The sequence below is a fragment of the Neodothiora populina genome (assembly GCF_041146345.1).
Source record: "Neodothiora populina strain CPC 39397 chromosome Unknown canker_contig_8, whole genome shotgun sequence".
NCBI classification, from domain to species: Eukaryota; Fungi; Ascomycota; class Dothideomycetes; order Dothideales; family Dothioraceae; genus Neodothiora; species Neodothiora populina.
This window is the reverse complement of record NW_027191411.1, coordinates 1,012,009-1,025,579: the sequence shown is the minus strand read 5'-3', so window position 1 is coordinate 1,025,579 and position 13,571 is coordinate 1,012,009. Positions and strand designations below refer to the sequence as shown.

The 13,571-nt window shown below is 49.3% G+C and overlaps 6 protein-coding genes across 6 annotated transcripts; 3 read left to right on the top strand and 3 right to left on the bottom strand.

Annotated features, from left to right (window-relative positions):
• Positions 1 to 127: 127 nt before the first annotated feature.
• Positions 128 to 724, bottom strand: AAFC00_006819 (uncharacterized protein; the record flags this gene model as incomplete). Its single annotated transcript, XM_069346829.1, has 3 exons — positions 128 to 477; positions 566 to 653; positions 713 to 724. 3 exons carry the CDS (start codon positions 722 to 724, stop codon positions 128 to 130), a joined length of 450 nt encoding a protein of 149 aa, XP_069199704.1.
• Positions 725 to 3,600: 2,876 nt separating this feature from the next.
• AAFC00_006818 (uncharacterized protein) lies at positions 3,601 to 4,248 on the top strand (the record flags this gene model as incomplete). Its single annotated transcript, XM_069346828.1, has 2 exons — positions 3,601 to 3,879; positions 3,940 to 4,248. 2 exons carry the CDS (start codon positions 3,601 to 3,603, stop codon positions 4,246 to 4,248), a joined length of 588 nt encoding a protein of 195 aa, XP_069199703.1.
• Positions 4,249 to 5,661: 1,413 nt separating this feature from the next.
• Positions 5,662 to 6,307, top strand: AAFC00_006817 (uncharacterized protein; the record flags this gene model as incomplete). Its single annotated transcript, XM_069346827.1, has 3 exons — positions 5,662 to 5,764; positions 5,905 to 6,017; positions 6,206 to 6,307. 3 exons carry the CDS (start codon positions 5,662 to 5,664, stop codon positions 6,305 to 6,307), a joined length of 318 nt encoding a protein of 105 aa, XP_069199702.1.
• A 1,717-nt stretch (positions 6,308 to 8,024) lies between these two features.
• AAFC00_006816 (uncharacterized protein) lies at positions 8,025 to 8,876 on the bottom strand (the record flags this gene model as incomplete). Its single annotated transcript, XM_069346826.1, has 1 exon — positions 8,025 to 8,876. One exon carries the CDS (start codon positions 8,874 to 8,876, stop codon positions 8,025 to 8,027), a length of 852 nt encoding a protein of 283 aa, XP_069199701.1.
• Positions 8,877 to 9,437: 561 nt separating this feature from the next.
• Positions 9,438 to 11,873, bottom strand: AAFC00_006815 (uncharacterized protein; the record flags this gene model as incomplete). Its single annotated transcript, XM_069346825.1, has 3 exons — positions 9,438 to 9,749; positions 9,805 to 11,794; positions 11,848 to 11,873. The coding sequence occupies 3 exons, from the start codon at positions 11,871 to 11,873 to the stop codon at positions 9,438 to 9,440; spliced, it is 2,328 nt and encodes a 775-aa protein (XP_069199700.1).
• Positions 11,874 to 12,131: 258 nt separating this feature from the next.
• AAFC00_006814 (uncharacterized protein) lies at positions 12,132 to 12,543 on the top strand (the record flags this gene model as incomplete). Its single annotated transcript, XM_069346824.1, has 2 exons — positions 12,132 to 12,278; positions 12,328 to 12,543. 2 exons carry the CDS (start codon positions 12,132 to 12,134, stop codon positions 12,541 to 12,543), a joined length of 363 nt encoding a protein of 120 aa, XP_069199699.1.
• Between the last annotated feature and the right edge of the window lie 1,028 nt (positions 12,544 to 13,571).

Below are 13,571 nucleotides of genomic sequence, written 5' to 3'. Positions count from 1 at the left end.
TTTGGAGGATTCGAAGCTCTTGATCTAAATCCCAGAATTACCGATCTTCTATTTCGTTATTCGCCTTCCCGTTGAATATCGTTCACAGCTATGTTCGTCCACACTACCCCTGCTGCCGACACAGACTCTACCTCACTTTTTTGTCCAGTGTTCGTCCCTCTCGAGTTCCTGGCATCACCGCTGTAGCTGCCAGTCCGACAAGAGTCAGCCACACATTGGCCCAGACACCGATACCCATGCTCGTGTTGAAGTGGCTGTCCATTTTGTAATGGTCCCAGGCTCCGATACCAGTGGTCACATGGTGCATAACCGTCACCAAGACCGCGGCACGCCTGAATCCTGCGGATGTCTGTGATGCGTAAATCGAAAGTGTGACCAGCAGCAGAGCAAGGGATATCAGTCCCCAGGCGTCGGTCTTGATTGTGTATCTCTCCAGATCATTGGGTACAAAATGGCTTTGAATTGGAGGACGGAACCCTGTCGTTCAGTCCAAAGGTCAGATTGATTCTTGGATGCGAAAAGGGAGGAGACCCGAAGATGCTGCCGCAGGCAAAGGAGTGCTTACAGCCGATTACCATTTCTGGATCATATACTCGGCAGGCGCCACGAAGGGCGTACCAGATTGCGGTGCCGTAACAGTAACCATGGAAGATCTATTGAGCGATATCAATGGAATTGCTTGCAATGAGCATAAAGGACAATATGGTTTTACCAGTGAATCCATATCTGTGTCAGTGTTCTCTATCAACCAGCGTTTGTATGATACAGAAAGATATATTGTCAGGATGTATTCTTGAGTTCGTCTAAGATGAAGAAAACAACAGAGCACAAGGGAAGCAGGCACAGTCAATTGGAAGTCATCTGGTAGTCAGAGCTCTTTTAAGCTCCACCAAGCAGGGTAACGTCAGGGTTGTGTTTGGCAGTTGGACATGTCCTACACATAATGATGACAACCCCAACGCGGGGTATATGCTCAGAGAGAGAGCTGGGGAAGTTGACGAGAGATCCCAGAGCGACGTCATCTCTACTCAGGTCGAGGTAGTCGAGAGACACAAAATGGACCTTGGAGAATCTATGTTCCACGATTGAAGCTCTGATTCGCTTGATTGCAGCTGGAAGGCTTCAAACCCACAGTGCAAGGATTAGTCCGACATCATGCAATTCTTGATGTCAGATCTGGCATGATGCATATCCACATCTCGAGTTCTCATGAAGATGGCTTGGTCTAGGAGCGACAACCTCGTATTATCGATTGTCATTGCACTGTAACTCTGTACATCTGGCTCAATACTGCTTGCGCATAGCCCTGTTGTTTACAGTGGGTAATGTTGCTTTATCGATATGCGATACCAATCCTGTCCTGCGGACTCAGAATCCGCACCGGTTCCTCAAATAGGTGATCAATGCTCATCAAAGTCGCCCTTTGAAACGGAAACGAAATCATATTAAGCTTATACGATTCGTGAAATTCAGTCGTAATTACTTATACTTAGTGTAGCCACCCGAGGACATCTATCGATTGTAGATCTCCGGGATCGCGTAGGGTACGATTGACCCCTCGAGTAGAGCATATGCCTCGTGCCACAATCTTGAAACATGTACGAGGGATACGAGAAATGAGAAATGAGGAATGAGGGGTTACCCATCATGGTAGATCCAGGTATAGGAGAATTGTCGGAGGTTTGAGGGAATGATATTACAACGTGCTGCCACGAGGCCGAGACGAAGGCAATCTCGGATAGGTCATTGTCACAGACGTATGAACGATATATACTGTACCTGAAATGCATGATGGAGGATCCACTCAAACTCAGGAGTCGTGCCCTTTCGAGGGGTAGCAAAATTGCATACTGTACATTCGAGGGGGGCGTGTACAGCCGTGGGTGAAATAAGCATTCGTACCTGACATCAGCCTTTTGAGGAGTGTGGCTTGGCGTTTAATTATAGCAAGCCCTCAATCTCAGGATCAGAGACGATGTTCGAGGGAAAGAAATCTAAGTGCTTGCACCCCCTGAAGCCACGAGAGGTACGGCGGGGGACATCAGTGGCGCGACGAAATGAGCTCTGCCTTTGCTATGGCTAAAATCGGAGACGAGACGATGTTACAGTGGGGTTGCCGAGAATGTTCTACTACCGTTCTACTACCGCGCTGTACTTTCGTACCGGACTGCTGTACAGTACCTCAGTCACCAAACTGCAGGTGCCGCTTGCACTTTCCAGTTCCCATTGTTCCTGTCCGTTTCGGGTCCCGCAAGCGTCTTTCTGGTCTCCATGTCTCGTGAACGCGAGAGATGCTGTGATATCTCCTGGTGCATTCAATAATCTTACTTGTATGGTGCACACTGTATGTCAGGTTCGCAATAGATGCGATTAGAACTATCGGGTGTTGATGGTCCCATGAACGAACGTTGTTGGCATGGTCAAGACAATTGGCTTCAGGCCAAAGCCAGAGCCTGTCCCTATTCGAATTTTGCCTCAGTAAACGCTCACGCCGTTGCCGCCCTGTCAACAGGTCTCCATGGGGCGGGCGAGCACGCACAGTTCGCAACGCTCGACTGGTTCGGACGATGTTTTGCAGATAGTCACAGACTCACAGGATAACAGGCAATATCCAATGTTGGAATGGTACCTGTGGTTTCACGAAAGTCCCCGGCGCATGGTAAAAAGGTCTGAGCGGTAGTCAGGCGGTCAAAGAAGAGATCAGAAAGCGGGCCGGCGAGCGCATTGCGCCACACTCGAGAAGCGACCAGGCTTCGAGGCGCTAAAGACCGCTGTGTCTCATGCAGGCTAAGGTAGGTGGGACCTCTCATCTCACACGGAGCTTCGTTTCCCGAGGCAGTGCTTTGCTTTTGCTTATTATTGCTCTCGATTAGGGGACTGTGCAAGGGAGCCATGCGTTGGCAGCAACAACCAACAGTATACTGCCTGACCTGTCTGGTTGTATGAGGCAACGTTGTGATGCCATGGCCATGGAGTAGTATGGGAGGTTGCTCGGCCAGTAGTGTATCGGCATCCAGATATCGCCTAGTACAGCAGAGTCGGGCCCGTGTTGTTTCCCATGATCGGATACGGAGTACTTGTACCTCTGGTGAGGTAGCTGGCCCTGAGAACGGCAGGGGAGCGGAGACGGGGCGTGATTGGTTCCGCAAGCCGCTGGGAAGCTCGTCATGCACCAAAGACGGCTAGCGGCAGCGTCAGTGCATTTTTCTGCCTTTGCACTTGGACGCTCACATCGTAGTGCATTGTAGTGTGGAAACATGTCCACGGGTCTTGTCTCTTGTCCCCACCGTCTACAGGTCCCACTCCCTGTTCGCCTCTTTCCCCCCCCCCCGAGCCTCTTGTTTCTTCATCACCAGCCATCCTCCCTCCCACACACTTTCATATCATTACCCATAATATCCGTCGCATTTCCAACCTTCCAATAACACCTATCAAAAAGCTTCAAAATTATACCAATTATTTATCTCTCTTCCGTCATCTTCGACAAAATCCGCTTCCTTTTCGTCTAGATTGACCTTTGCCTTCCGATTCGCGCACTCTACACGCAAAGTACGACCTCCTTCGGCTCATTTCAATATCCCACAAACGAATTCCGCAATCATGTCAAACTTCCATTACGGCTTCCACCCCTCTGCGCAACCAATTTCTGCTCATCCCGCCCACTCAAACAACCACCACGGTCGATCCCGCCGCGGTCCGCGCATTTCATCTGGTCAGAACGCCCATCGTCAACAGCAGTACAAGGCCCAAAGAAGTCCCAAATCCATCCCCGAGACTCCTGAGTACAATGCGTACATGCGGGACCTCGAGGCTGCCAAGAGCTTCGAGTTTGAGGATGACGAGGTGTTCTGTCCCTTCCATCTCCTGACCGAGGACGATGTATGTTCGAAATCTAATCTGATTAATGTTTGCGCAAAACCATCTGACAAGCATCACCAGCTCCATTCTATCCACTCGTCCAACTCTTCTGACCGATCTTCGTTGTCATCGGGATCTCCCGATGCTTCTCCTCTACAGCAGACCGCTCAGCCCACGCCCTCCTTTGTGCTGTCTGCTGCCACCCCTAATGCCTTTAATACCGGTTCCTTCCAACACAACCAGATGAAGCTTCATCAGCCTCTTGCTCAGCGCACTCGCAATGCCATTCCCATCGTGGACCCTAGCACCCGGGTCTCTATTGCGAGCCCTCCCCCCAGCGTCTCGCCCGCCCGCCAGATGCAGCACCAATATGGCAACCGTCGCTGGTAGAGGATTGCATTTCTCTTCATGACATTGACATGGCGCAACAACCTCTTTCAGGGCTGGCGGGACGCACTCACTGGATTAGACCAAAAGAAACCACACGGTATCATTTTGATCCCCTCCGACTGTACAGATTTAACGAATGCTTCTTTTTCGACTAAAAAAAAGATACCCACCTTTGGGTTGCGGACCTGGAATCCTGGACGACCGGCGTTTTAATGTCATGACCTGCATATGCACCTTTATTTTCTCTGCCTAACATATATTCTCGGATCATTGAATGGTCCTGATTTTCGTATCACGATGGTTTTATCTTGAGCGATATTACAGCAAAGCATGGTGTTTTCCTTTTTATTTCGGGGGATGGTGTTGCCAGAGGAAGGAACGAAACAGAAAATATTTGCTTCGCGAACACACATAGGTCGGTGTTCTATTTCTGTTTTGATCTGATGGGATATATTCTGTTTTCTCTTTTTGGGGGCAAACCGGGTTTTTTCTGCTTTCGCTTATACATCCTCTTCTTGTCACGAATCTCATATTGCGAAGAAGACTTTGGCTCGGAGAACGGAGGCTGCTTTTACATATCGGAGTGATCATCTACAGTTCACCCTAGCGTGTCTCCAGCGAGCGAGCCTTGGGAAAGGAGTCATTTTTTTGTTGGTATACCACTCGGGGGAAGGTCTGGATCTATTGCTTTGCTACACTCACTGGATTTGGGACATGGCTTACATGGCTGGGTCTGGTGTTGGGTTACATCTTGGATAAGACACAATCGAATCACTGTCTATTTTTCAGTGATAGTTCTGCATCTGGCGTATTCCCTCATGTGTTGGCTCGTGCATTGTTCGGTACATGTCGGAGAATTCTGCCACTTACGAACTGCTGCGTCAGTGTCAAGCTTCCAGACGGGATGCGACGTCTGTCCAGTCTGACAACACGCACGGCATTCTTCATCATATAGAAATGCTATGTCATGATATTGATCGTCTCATCTAGCTCCAGTCCTCGATAGACACTCCTGTCATCCGAACAAAGGTGGGCTAGCATTGTTGTACTGTAATACGACGAAGCCAATTCGTCACTCGCTGGTGATCGGTGACGTCACAATCAAGTATCCCGCAACTGCTCAAGCAGTGATGAGACAAGTTGCTTGGAGGTTGGTAGCCGAGGATGGTCGTCGTATGGGAAACTAGATAATTCCTCGAGGAGCTTATTGACTTGAATATTTCCTCTTCTCCTTTCACAATACCATCCATCCCATCACCCAAACAGACCTCTACTACACTCTATCAGCTTCCTCAGCTTCCAGCTCTCACTTGAATATCTCTACATCAGACCTGCATAACCGAGGTCCCGAACCGCATGCGACCCGTGTCTTCATACCTTTTGAAAAACCAAGCCAATTCATCAATCCTCAAGATGCTGTCTCGATCATTCATCGCCAGAAGAGCAATTGTCTCTGCCCCCGTTCGATCATTCCAGACCTCTCGCGCGGTCTTCGCTGGCAAGGAGGATGCTCTACGTGAGTTTCCACTTGATTTCCTACACACCATCGACATCTAGCATTTAGTCGTGCTACTTCATGGTCCACATGTGCTTTTCAGCTCCATTGGCATTCACAAGGCATCCTATGCGCATCTGCTGACATTGTTTTCACTTCAGATCATGAGGGCCGCGCTGAGGAGGCCGAACAGGCCAAGCAGGCACAACTGAAGAAGCAGAAGGAGGGCAAGGGTGAATGGCACGACGAGCTTGCCAGCAACAGCGAGAGCATTGTAAGTTTATCTTCTGCATCCCACACAGTCACAGATTCCTTTCGAACGCGGTGCAGCCACAGCTCCCAAGTACAAGTTGAGCACATGGCGACCCTGTCCATTCGACACACCCCCATCTCCACGCCTCCACACCCCACTTCGATTCCTACAGTTGTGTACAAGAACAGCTACCGACAGTGTGAAAACAGATCAAGGCAGACAGAGGCGAGATCAAGGCCTCGAAGAGCACGATAGACCAGCTCCAGAAGGAGACTGCCCACCTCGCCGAGGAGAAGGCCAAGAGCAAGTAAATACTGTGCTCGGTACAGATATCAACATCTGGTCCACACAGAAAGATATACTGCAACCAGCATACTAGCTAGTATAGGCCTATACCATCACGTAGATGGTGCTGCCGTCAAAGATGACTGGCATTGGTCTTGCGTTCTCTTTTGTCTGAGAGAACAAAGAAAGGATTTTCTTTTACGAAATGTACAGATGATAGCATTCGAAGCATTTTTATAACGAATCTACATGCATGTTTTTCTATGATGTTACAGTCATTGAAGTGATTCCCAAGTATTGCAGTTGTTCAATGAGACGATGATCGCATAGTCAAGGTCGTCAATGATGTTCCAAAACAACTTGCCTTCCACAGCACTGCTCCAGAACACTAATACACCTACCAACTCAAACTAATTGTGCCAACACTTACGAAGTACGCTTCCTTGAATGTACAAAAAACCACACTCAAACAATCGCCTCACCATAAAACACATGGCAAAGGTCCACCAAGCTAGGAGCATGAGGAAAAGAACAGGACGCAGATAAAAAGAACTTCTTCGACGACACCTGTGTGATTCGAACACACGCTCCCGAAGGAAATGCCTGGACTAAGACTCGAAGTAAAGATCGAATCCATAGCAGGGCATCGCGTTAACCACTCCGCCAAAGTGCCTTTGTTGTTGAACATTGGGCGCAAAGGCTGCCTATTGTAAATTCAACGCGGGCTCGGCTGCTTACTGAAGAAAATTTGTCTCTTCGTTACTGCAATTTTCGGAAGAGTGGGCGCTTAAAGTCGTCGCGATAGATCATTCGTGCAGAAAAAGAAAAGGTGAGCAATGTAAAACTGAGAATATCATCCAGTAGCGCGGTCTCTGACGAATAAGCAAAGTGAAAAGATAGTTCTAGCAAACCAGAGTAGACACAATGCTCAGTTTAAAAGATATAAGAAAAGAAAAGAGGGAGAGAGAGAAATGTAGGAACGGTCCGGGTCGGCTTTTTTCCCATTTTCTTCCTCTCTGGCTGCTGCTGTTGCGCTTGTTACCTTTATTAGTGACTTTTCCTACCTTTATCTTACCTCTGCGTTTGTCTTGTTTCACTATTGCTTTGATCCGTGGAAAGTCGCTTTGCTGGGTTTTGTGGACTGGACAGTGGGTTTTCAGTACTGTTCTTGCCCTGCCAATTGTGATTTAGAGACTCGCGATATTTCTTGTTGGAATATTGAGACAGTGGTTTAAGGGCGACCCTGTTCGTTATCCCATTGTGTGCTCTTTTACATCGGTATGGTATGGCTTTTTCTCTTACTTGCAATCATGATTGTGGTCGGTGAGTAGGGGTTTTTTTTAGCTTGATTGAATCTTTAATGATGGACGACCTGATGTACTCTGATTTATTTGATTGGTTCGTACGCTTATAAGAAATTCGACATCTCGTATCTATCACGAGAGAGAGAGAGTCGAAAGTCACATCGCTCTGCCTCCATAACAGAAAGTGTTCGTGTTGGAGAGGTGTATGTACTAGCTTGATCATGTGTCTTCGTTTAGGTACATTGCCATGTCCGAACGAGCAGAGGCAGTATCGTGTATAGTTGGGGAGTTCTACCAATATCATCGACCTGACTGCATATAGGTAACATGCGATTAGAACATGTCAAAGCTAATAGGCGTGATGACTACGAGCACAGTCTAGATTGACGACTTGAAGGCCATATCTTTCGTGGCCTGCGTCCGACTGCAGGTATACCTTTCAGTAAAGCAAATCATGGAACTCGTCATGAATCTTCTTGAACAGGCCTCCGTCCGCCTCAGCCAAAGCCCTGTCTACCTCCTTTTCTCTCGCACATCTCCACCATTCGATACAAGCAATGCACACAAAATCGGCATAAGACGGGCTCGCCACGCCACCGAAGTAGATACCATCACTCTTCCCTGACTTTGCGGCCTCGTCCGCATACGCTTTAGCGAAGTCTCCCAGTGCCTGCTTGAAACACTCCACGATCTCCGCCTCAGGCATGTCAGCTTCCTTCTCGACATCTTTGAATGTCCTCCCGTTCTCCATCCACGATTCTCGAGTCCGAACGAAGTATTCACGACCCCTAGGGTCCAAAAACGGGAACACGCGAGCATAGACGAACTTGCCGATCTTGGGGTTCGCGGCTCCAATGGCTGCTTGGATCTTCTTCACTTGAGCATGCGATTCCTCACCGAGGGGAAACAGAGAAGGATGCGCATCGGAAACAGGAACTAGAGTCTCGAGAGCCTTGGAGATGGGGTCCGAGTCCATTATCGTGGTGATGAGCTGTGAGTCTTCATTTTGGACTTCGGCGGACGATGGCCAGATGAGATCGATGGCTGGCAGAGTGTAGGGCACGCGTAAGCCTGCAGGCGGAGGGACGTATTTGCCTTTGAGCAGCCCTGCAATGTCTGGGTACGAGATTGCCTCGCGCGTGTAAGGAAGTTTCCTGTAACGCAGCGCGAGCAGCGTGCGCACGGTAGCAGGAGACCACGAGCGCGTCGAGGGGGTCAGAGTGTGATCGATATCGTAGAAAACAATCTTGGGGAGGGCTTCAGGTCTGGATGAGCTTGTGGTGGATGTCATGATGATCACGCTGTTTTATATAGTTCTGTGGTTATTCTATGTCTGTATTTTCAACTGGCTTCGAATTGAAGACGGGTTGCTGCAGATCCGAAGTATTTACTTGTGAATTGCAGGAAAGGGGAAGGAAAAGAGTCAATTGTAAACAGCAGAGAAAGACAGATTGTGTCTTTACAACTAAACAACTGGTGCGATCGTCGCAGGTACACATGTAGGCATTAAACCGCGATAAGAGGTGGGGTCGATTCTCAGACTCGAACAAGGCGCCCTGCTGACAGTAATACAAGCAATATCGCCTTTTTACAAATACATCACTTGGTTGGGGATGACTCATCACCTCATACACCACTATGTGAACACATACAGGGCGGGAGTGCAGTGTTTGTGTGACTCAATATAGAAGGTGCAATTTGGTGTTTCACCGATAGCGATAGTCGTCTCCGATACCGAAGCTGATGACCCGTCGCTTCTTCTATCTAATTATTACTTAGGGTATGACTTTGTGCGCCTAGGCGACATGCGCATTTGAGCGGATTGGCGAAGATGCGTGCGGATTTCGAGTCTTCATGCACTGAGACCATCGAGCTCGTATTTCCTTGCTCGATATTCCTCCTGCGCCTCCCTCTCTCTCCTACTGACAAGACTGACTTCGTCCCTTAGTCTTTCTAGACGATCAGTAATGGCAACACCCTCAGCCTGCTGAGCTGTCCTGGCGGTCTCAACATCGATGCTCGTACGTGCCATAAAGTCAGCCGCCTCAGATATTTTCTTTCGTAGCATTACCGAACGCGCCAGATAGCCACCATGATGTTTCGCAAGCTTCTTTTCCAATGCATTGCCCTTCTCTGCAGTCGAGATGATACCGTCCTGGATGGTCTGTAACGGATGTCAGTCAGCGTGCCGATTGTGACATGTATCCATGCAAACTTACGTCAAAAGCTTCAGTCATTAATTGATGCTCGTCAATTTCATCCTCAGCATATCCTGCAAGACCAGGGAGTATCGTCTGCTCATGTGCCTTGTCCCATGCCTGACCAAACTGTTCCTGCAAAATCTTTCTGCCATGTTCGTCCTTGCCCATCTCTAAAGCAACCTCTAGACGGACACGACGCATCTCGTCATCTTCGTACATCTCTACAGGTTGATGCGAGCCTTTGATCTTGGCGCCACCGAACTTCCTTGCGTCATTCGCGATAAGTAGAGCCATTTGTTTGCCAATGTCCCGCTTGATTGAATCCTTCAAGACAGCGGCGTTTTTGAGCATAGCGTCTACATCAACCACGGTTGGCCTAGGCAAGCCGCGTTGTATCACTTGAGATTGTCGCTTCAGATCTGCCCTGGCAGCGGCATCTCGTGTCTCCCGAAGGCGCTGGTCTCTGATAGCTGCATCCTCATCACTCATTTCCGCCTGAGGGGCTTTCTCCTCTTGCTCCTCCGGTAGCTCGAGTTCCCACTCTGACTCCTTTGGCTTTGGTAAAGATGAAAGCTTGCTTCGAAGGTCCCCTCGGATGGCTTGTTCGTGACGACGGATGTCCTTTGGTGTCTGCCCGACAAGCTGCATGCCGTTTTCTTGGTTAAGGCCGTAATTATCACGCGGCGTGCGTAGAGGGGTTGCTCCGGGTCTCCGGGCCGGAGTAGCACCCATTCCATTTCTTAAGGGGGTCGCCAATGGATTAGGTGTTGCTGTACTTTGCTTACTAGGTGCTACTCCACCAAAACCGGTCGTAGAGGCACCCTCGTATAGCTCTGCGTTGTCTCCTCCAAGTAAGGCTGACTGTGTCTCGGTTCTGGCACGTGCATTACGAATCTCATTCGCGATGCGGTCCTCTTCCTGTGGTGCTCTTGGCGTCCGGATGGGTGTGCTACCAACCATTTCAGAATAGTTCCCGATAAGACCTCTGGTAGCCTCGTTGTCACTGCCACCGGCAGCAAGCGATGCTCGTTCACCAGCGATGCCCATCTTCACGATTTCTTCCAATTCACTCTCTCCAACTTGAGGAGCGGGGAGCGCAAGACCACGGCGCCTGCTGCTCTGCTCCGCCTCCCTGAGACGCTGGGCTTGACCGGCCTTAGCAGCGGCGGCGTATGCTGCAGCTGTACCACTCTTGTCGTTCTTCCTCCTCTTGCTATCATCCCTGTCATCTTCCTGATCGCCCTTGCGTTTGTTGGCAAGCTGCTGTTTGCGCGGGTCAAAGGCTTCTCGTTGTTTTTCGTTGCGCGTCTCCTCCTCAACCGTGTCGTAGAATCCAGGCGCAGGTGCCTTCTCGAAAGGGATATCGGCGTTGTAGTCCATCTGTCCCTTCTTCTTGCTGACGACCTTGATATTTATGCCCGCGTTTTTCAGCTCTCTCCTCTTCTGCAGCACAGCCAGTCTTCTGCTCTCCTCAAGTTGTCGCTCTCTCGCCTTTCTCTTAGCCTTCTTTCCCTGAGTGTTTGCAAGACGAGCGCGCGCTTCGCTCAGCATCTCCTTCTCATCCTCGTCCATGTCTATAGTATCTGGTCGTGCGGGTTTGCTTTCCGGGTCCGGGTCCATTTCGCCAGGTCGCAATTTGCGAACATCGTCTGCGCTTGGTGCCGCAGCCTCTCCGCCTGAAGGACCACCAAGACCCAGCTCGTCATTCTCTCTGGCCTCTGCATCGTCAAGCAGCTTCTGATACCGCTCCAGGCATTGGGTAGCGGTGCGTCCGACGATGGGCGCAATAGTCCTCCACTGCGTTGGCATCAACTTGGCCAAGTGAAGCAGCTTCTCATCTTCGTCTTTGCTCCATTCCACCTTCCTGATGCCGGGATCCAGCCATTCTGACCAGCGCGCTTTGCACTGTTTGGGTGTCTTGCGCGCCAAAAGTGAGGACACGCGCGCCCATTGGTTCAGTCCATATTTGGACACGGCCGCCTTGAGAATCTCATCCTCAATGTTTGTCCTAAGAGGTATTAGCAGATCGAAGAGATGTAGAAGTTGCGCTCCGTCACTTACCACACACCTCCCTTGACGACAGGCATTTTTCTTAGCTAGAATAGATGAAAAGCGTGTCGTCGCTGGCGATGTCGATAGAGAAGGTAGTCGTAGTTAGTCCTCAAGAACATGTTCAATGAATGCCAAGACTAATCGCAAGCCATCACGTGGACCCGCGTTGCCCTCTGCTTGTGACGTATTCACCTGGTAATCGACCTTTGGCAATGGTGAGTCCTTATTTTCACGTTGACTACAAGATCAAGTAGACTTGACTCTGATGGTTTCTTACCATTTCCATAATTAAAATGTATACCGGAAGCTTGCGATCCTCCACTAGGGTCTTCGCAAGAAGCACCTCGACGAGTCCTACTTCGTTCATGTCTTGGCGCGCCGCTAGCTCCAAGTCAACTACTGAGCACTCTATAGACACAAAACAAGCTGATTCATCCAATGTCCGTTGATTGCCAGGATCATGCGATAGCAGTAGCTAATCGAGATCAGCATGAAACTTCTGATGCATCATCAAAATCAGCCGAGCCAGCCCAGCCACATACAATGACAAAGAAGAAGAAGACTATGGCCGAGCTAGACGAAGAACTTCGCCAGAAAATGTCTGGCCTGTCGGGAGACGGCGGCGAATCTGGTGTCGAATATGAAGATGGACAGCCCGTCAGCATGAAACGAAGCGTCAAGAACAACATGTTCCGATATATCTGAGTGGCGAAAAGGGATGAACCACTTCTTCTAGCTCACGACGGCCCGATGGCCTCTTGACGATACGATTTGACGATTTTCATCCACGACGACCTCTTTAGAAATGACGACCTATGCTCTGGCTGTGACAAGTCTTGCAGATTGGGCTCTTGATTGGTCACTTGTAGCCAGTCAAAGCATTGCGACCATCTTCGCTATGGTCCGCATCAGAGGCGAATAATTCGGCCGAGGTTCACAGCTTGCAAAGGTATCCTTACACAAATTACCTCGCTCATGGCAAAGCCATTGACGGCTAGTATGTCCGGGGGCTTTGGTTGTTATGTCTTCGTTCAAGCTGTTCAAATGTTAGGACGACTGCGGCTCCGATGTGAGCATATCAGAGGACACTTCCAGTCACTTCATGGTATGAGACTCTTATGTTACAAGTGGCACTGACGGACAAGAGGCAGTGAAGAGAATACTATGGCATGTGGCTCCTCTGTCCTCAAAAGATCGTAGCAGCTAGGATCTGTCAACGTGAGGCGCTCGATGACCGAGGGCTTCGTCGAGCTCCACATGTTATCTTATTGATTAGATTGTGCTGCAACACATGTCGATATATTGTATATGCAGATAGTGCATCAGATGCACATCTTGGTGGTCAACAGGCTTGCGCTTCCGTATCTTTGCGTATGACTTTCAAGATAGCATAAATTCTATGACTTTGGAAGGATGATGTGATAGCAAGCACTTCAATATCTTTGCTACTACGAAGATGTAGACAAATTCGACATGACAGCAGCCGCTATTGGCCACAGCATACAATCATTATTCTTGACATGGCTGGGCGTCATAGGCTCAATAAGGTTGTTATACGGCACTAAGTAGAGGACATGTTAAGGTATTGTATGAGGTGCAGAAGGCCAATGCCAGGGTTATTCTAATATTCTCCAGCGACGTCATCCAACGTGGCTCACTTGCCTTACCTTAGGTACCTTACCATTGCCTCGAGACAATTAAATTTCAATCTCAAATCGACAGCTACTGTATTG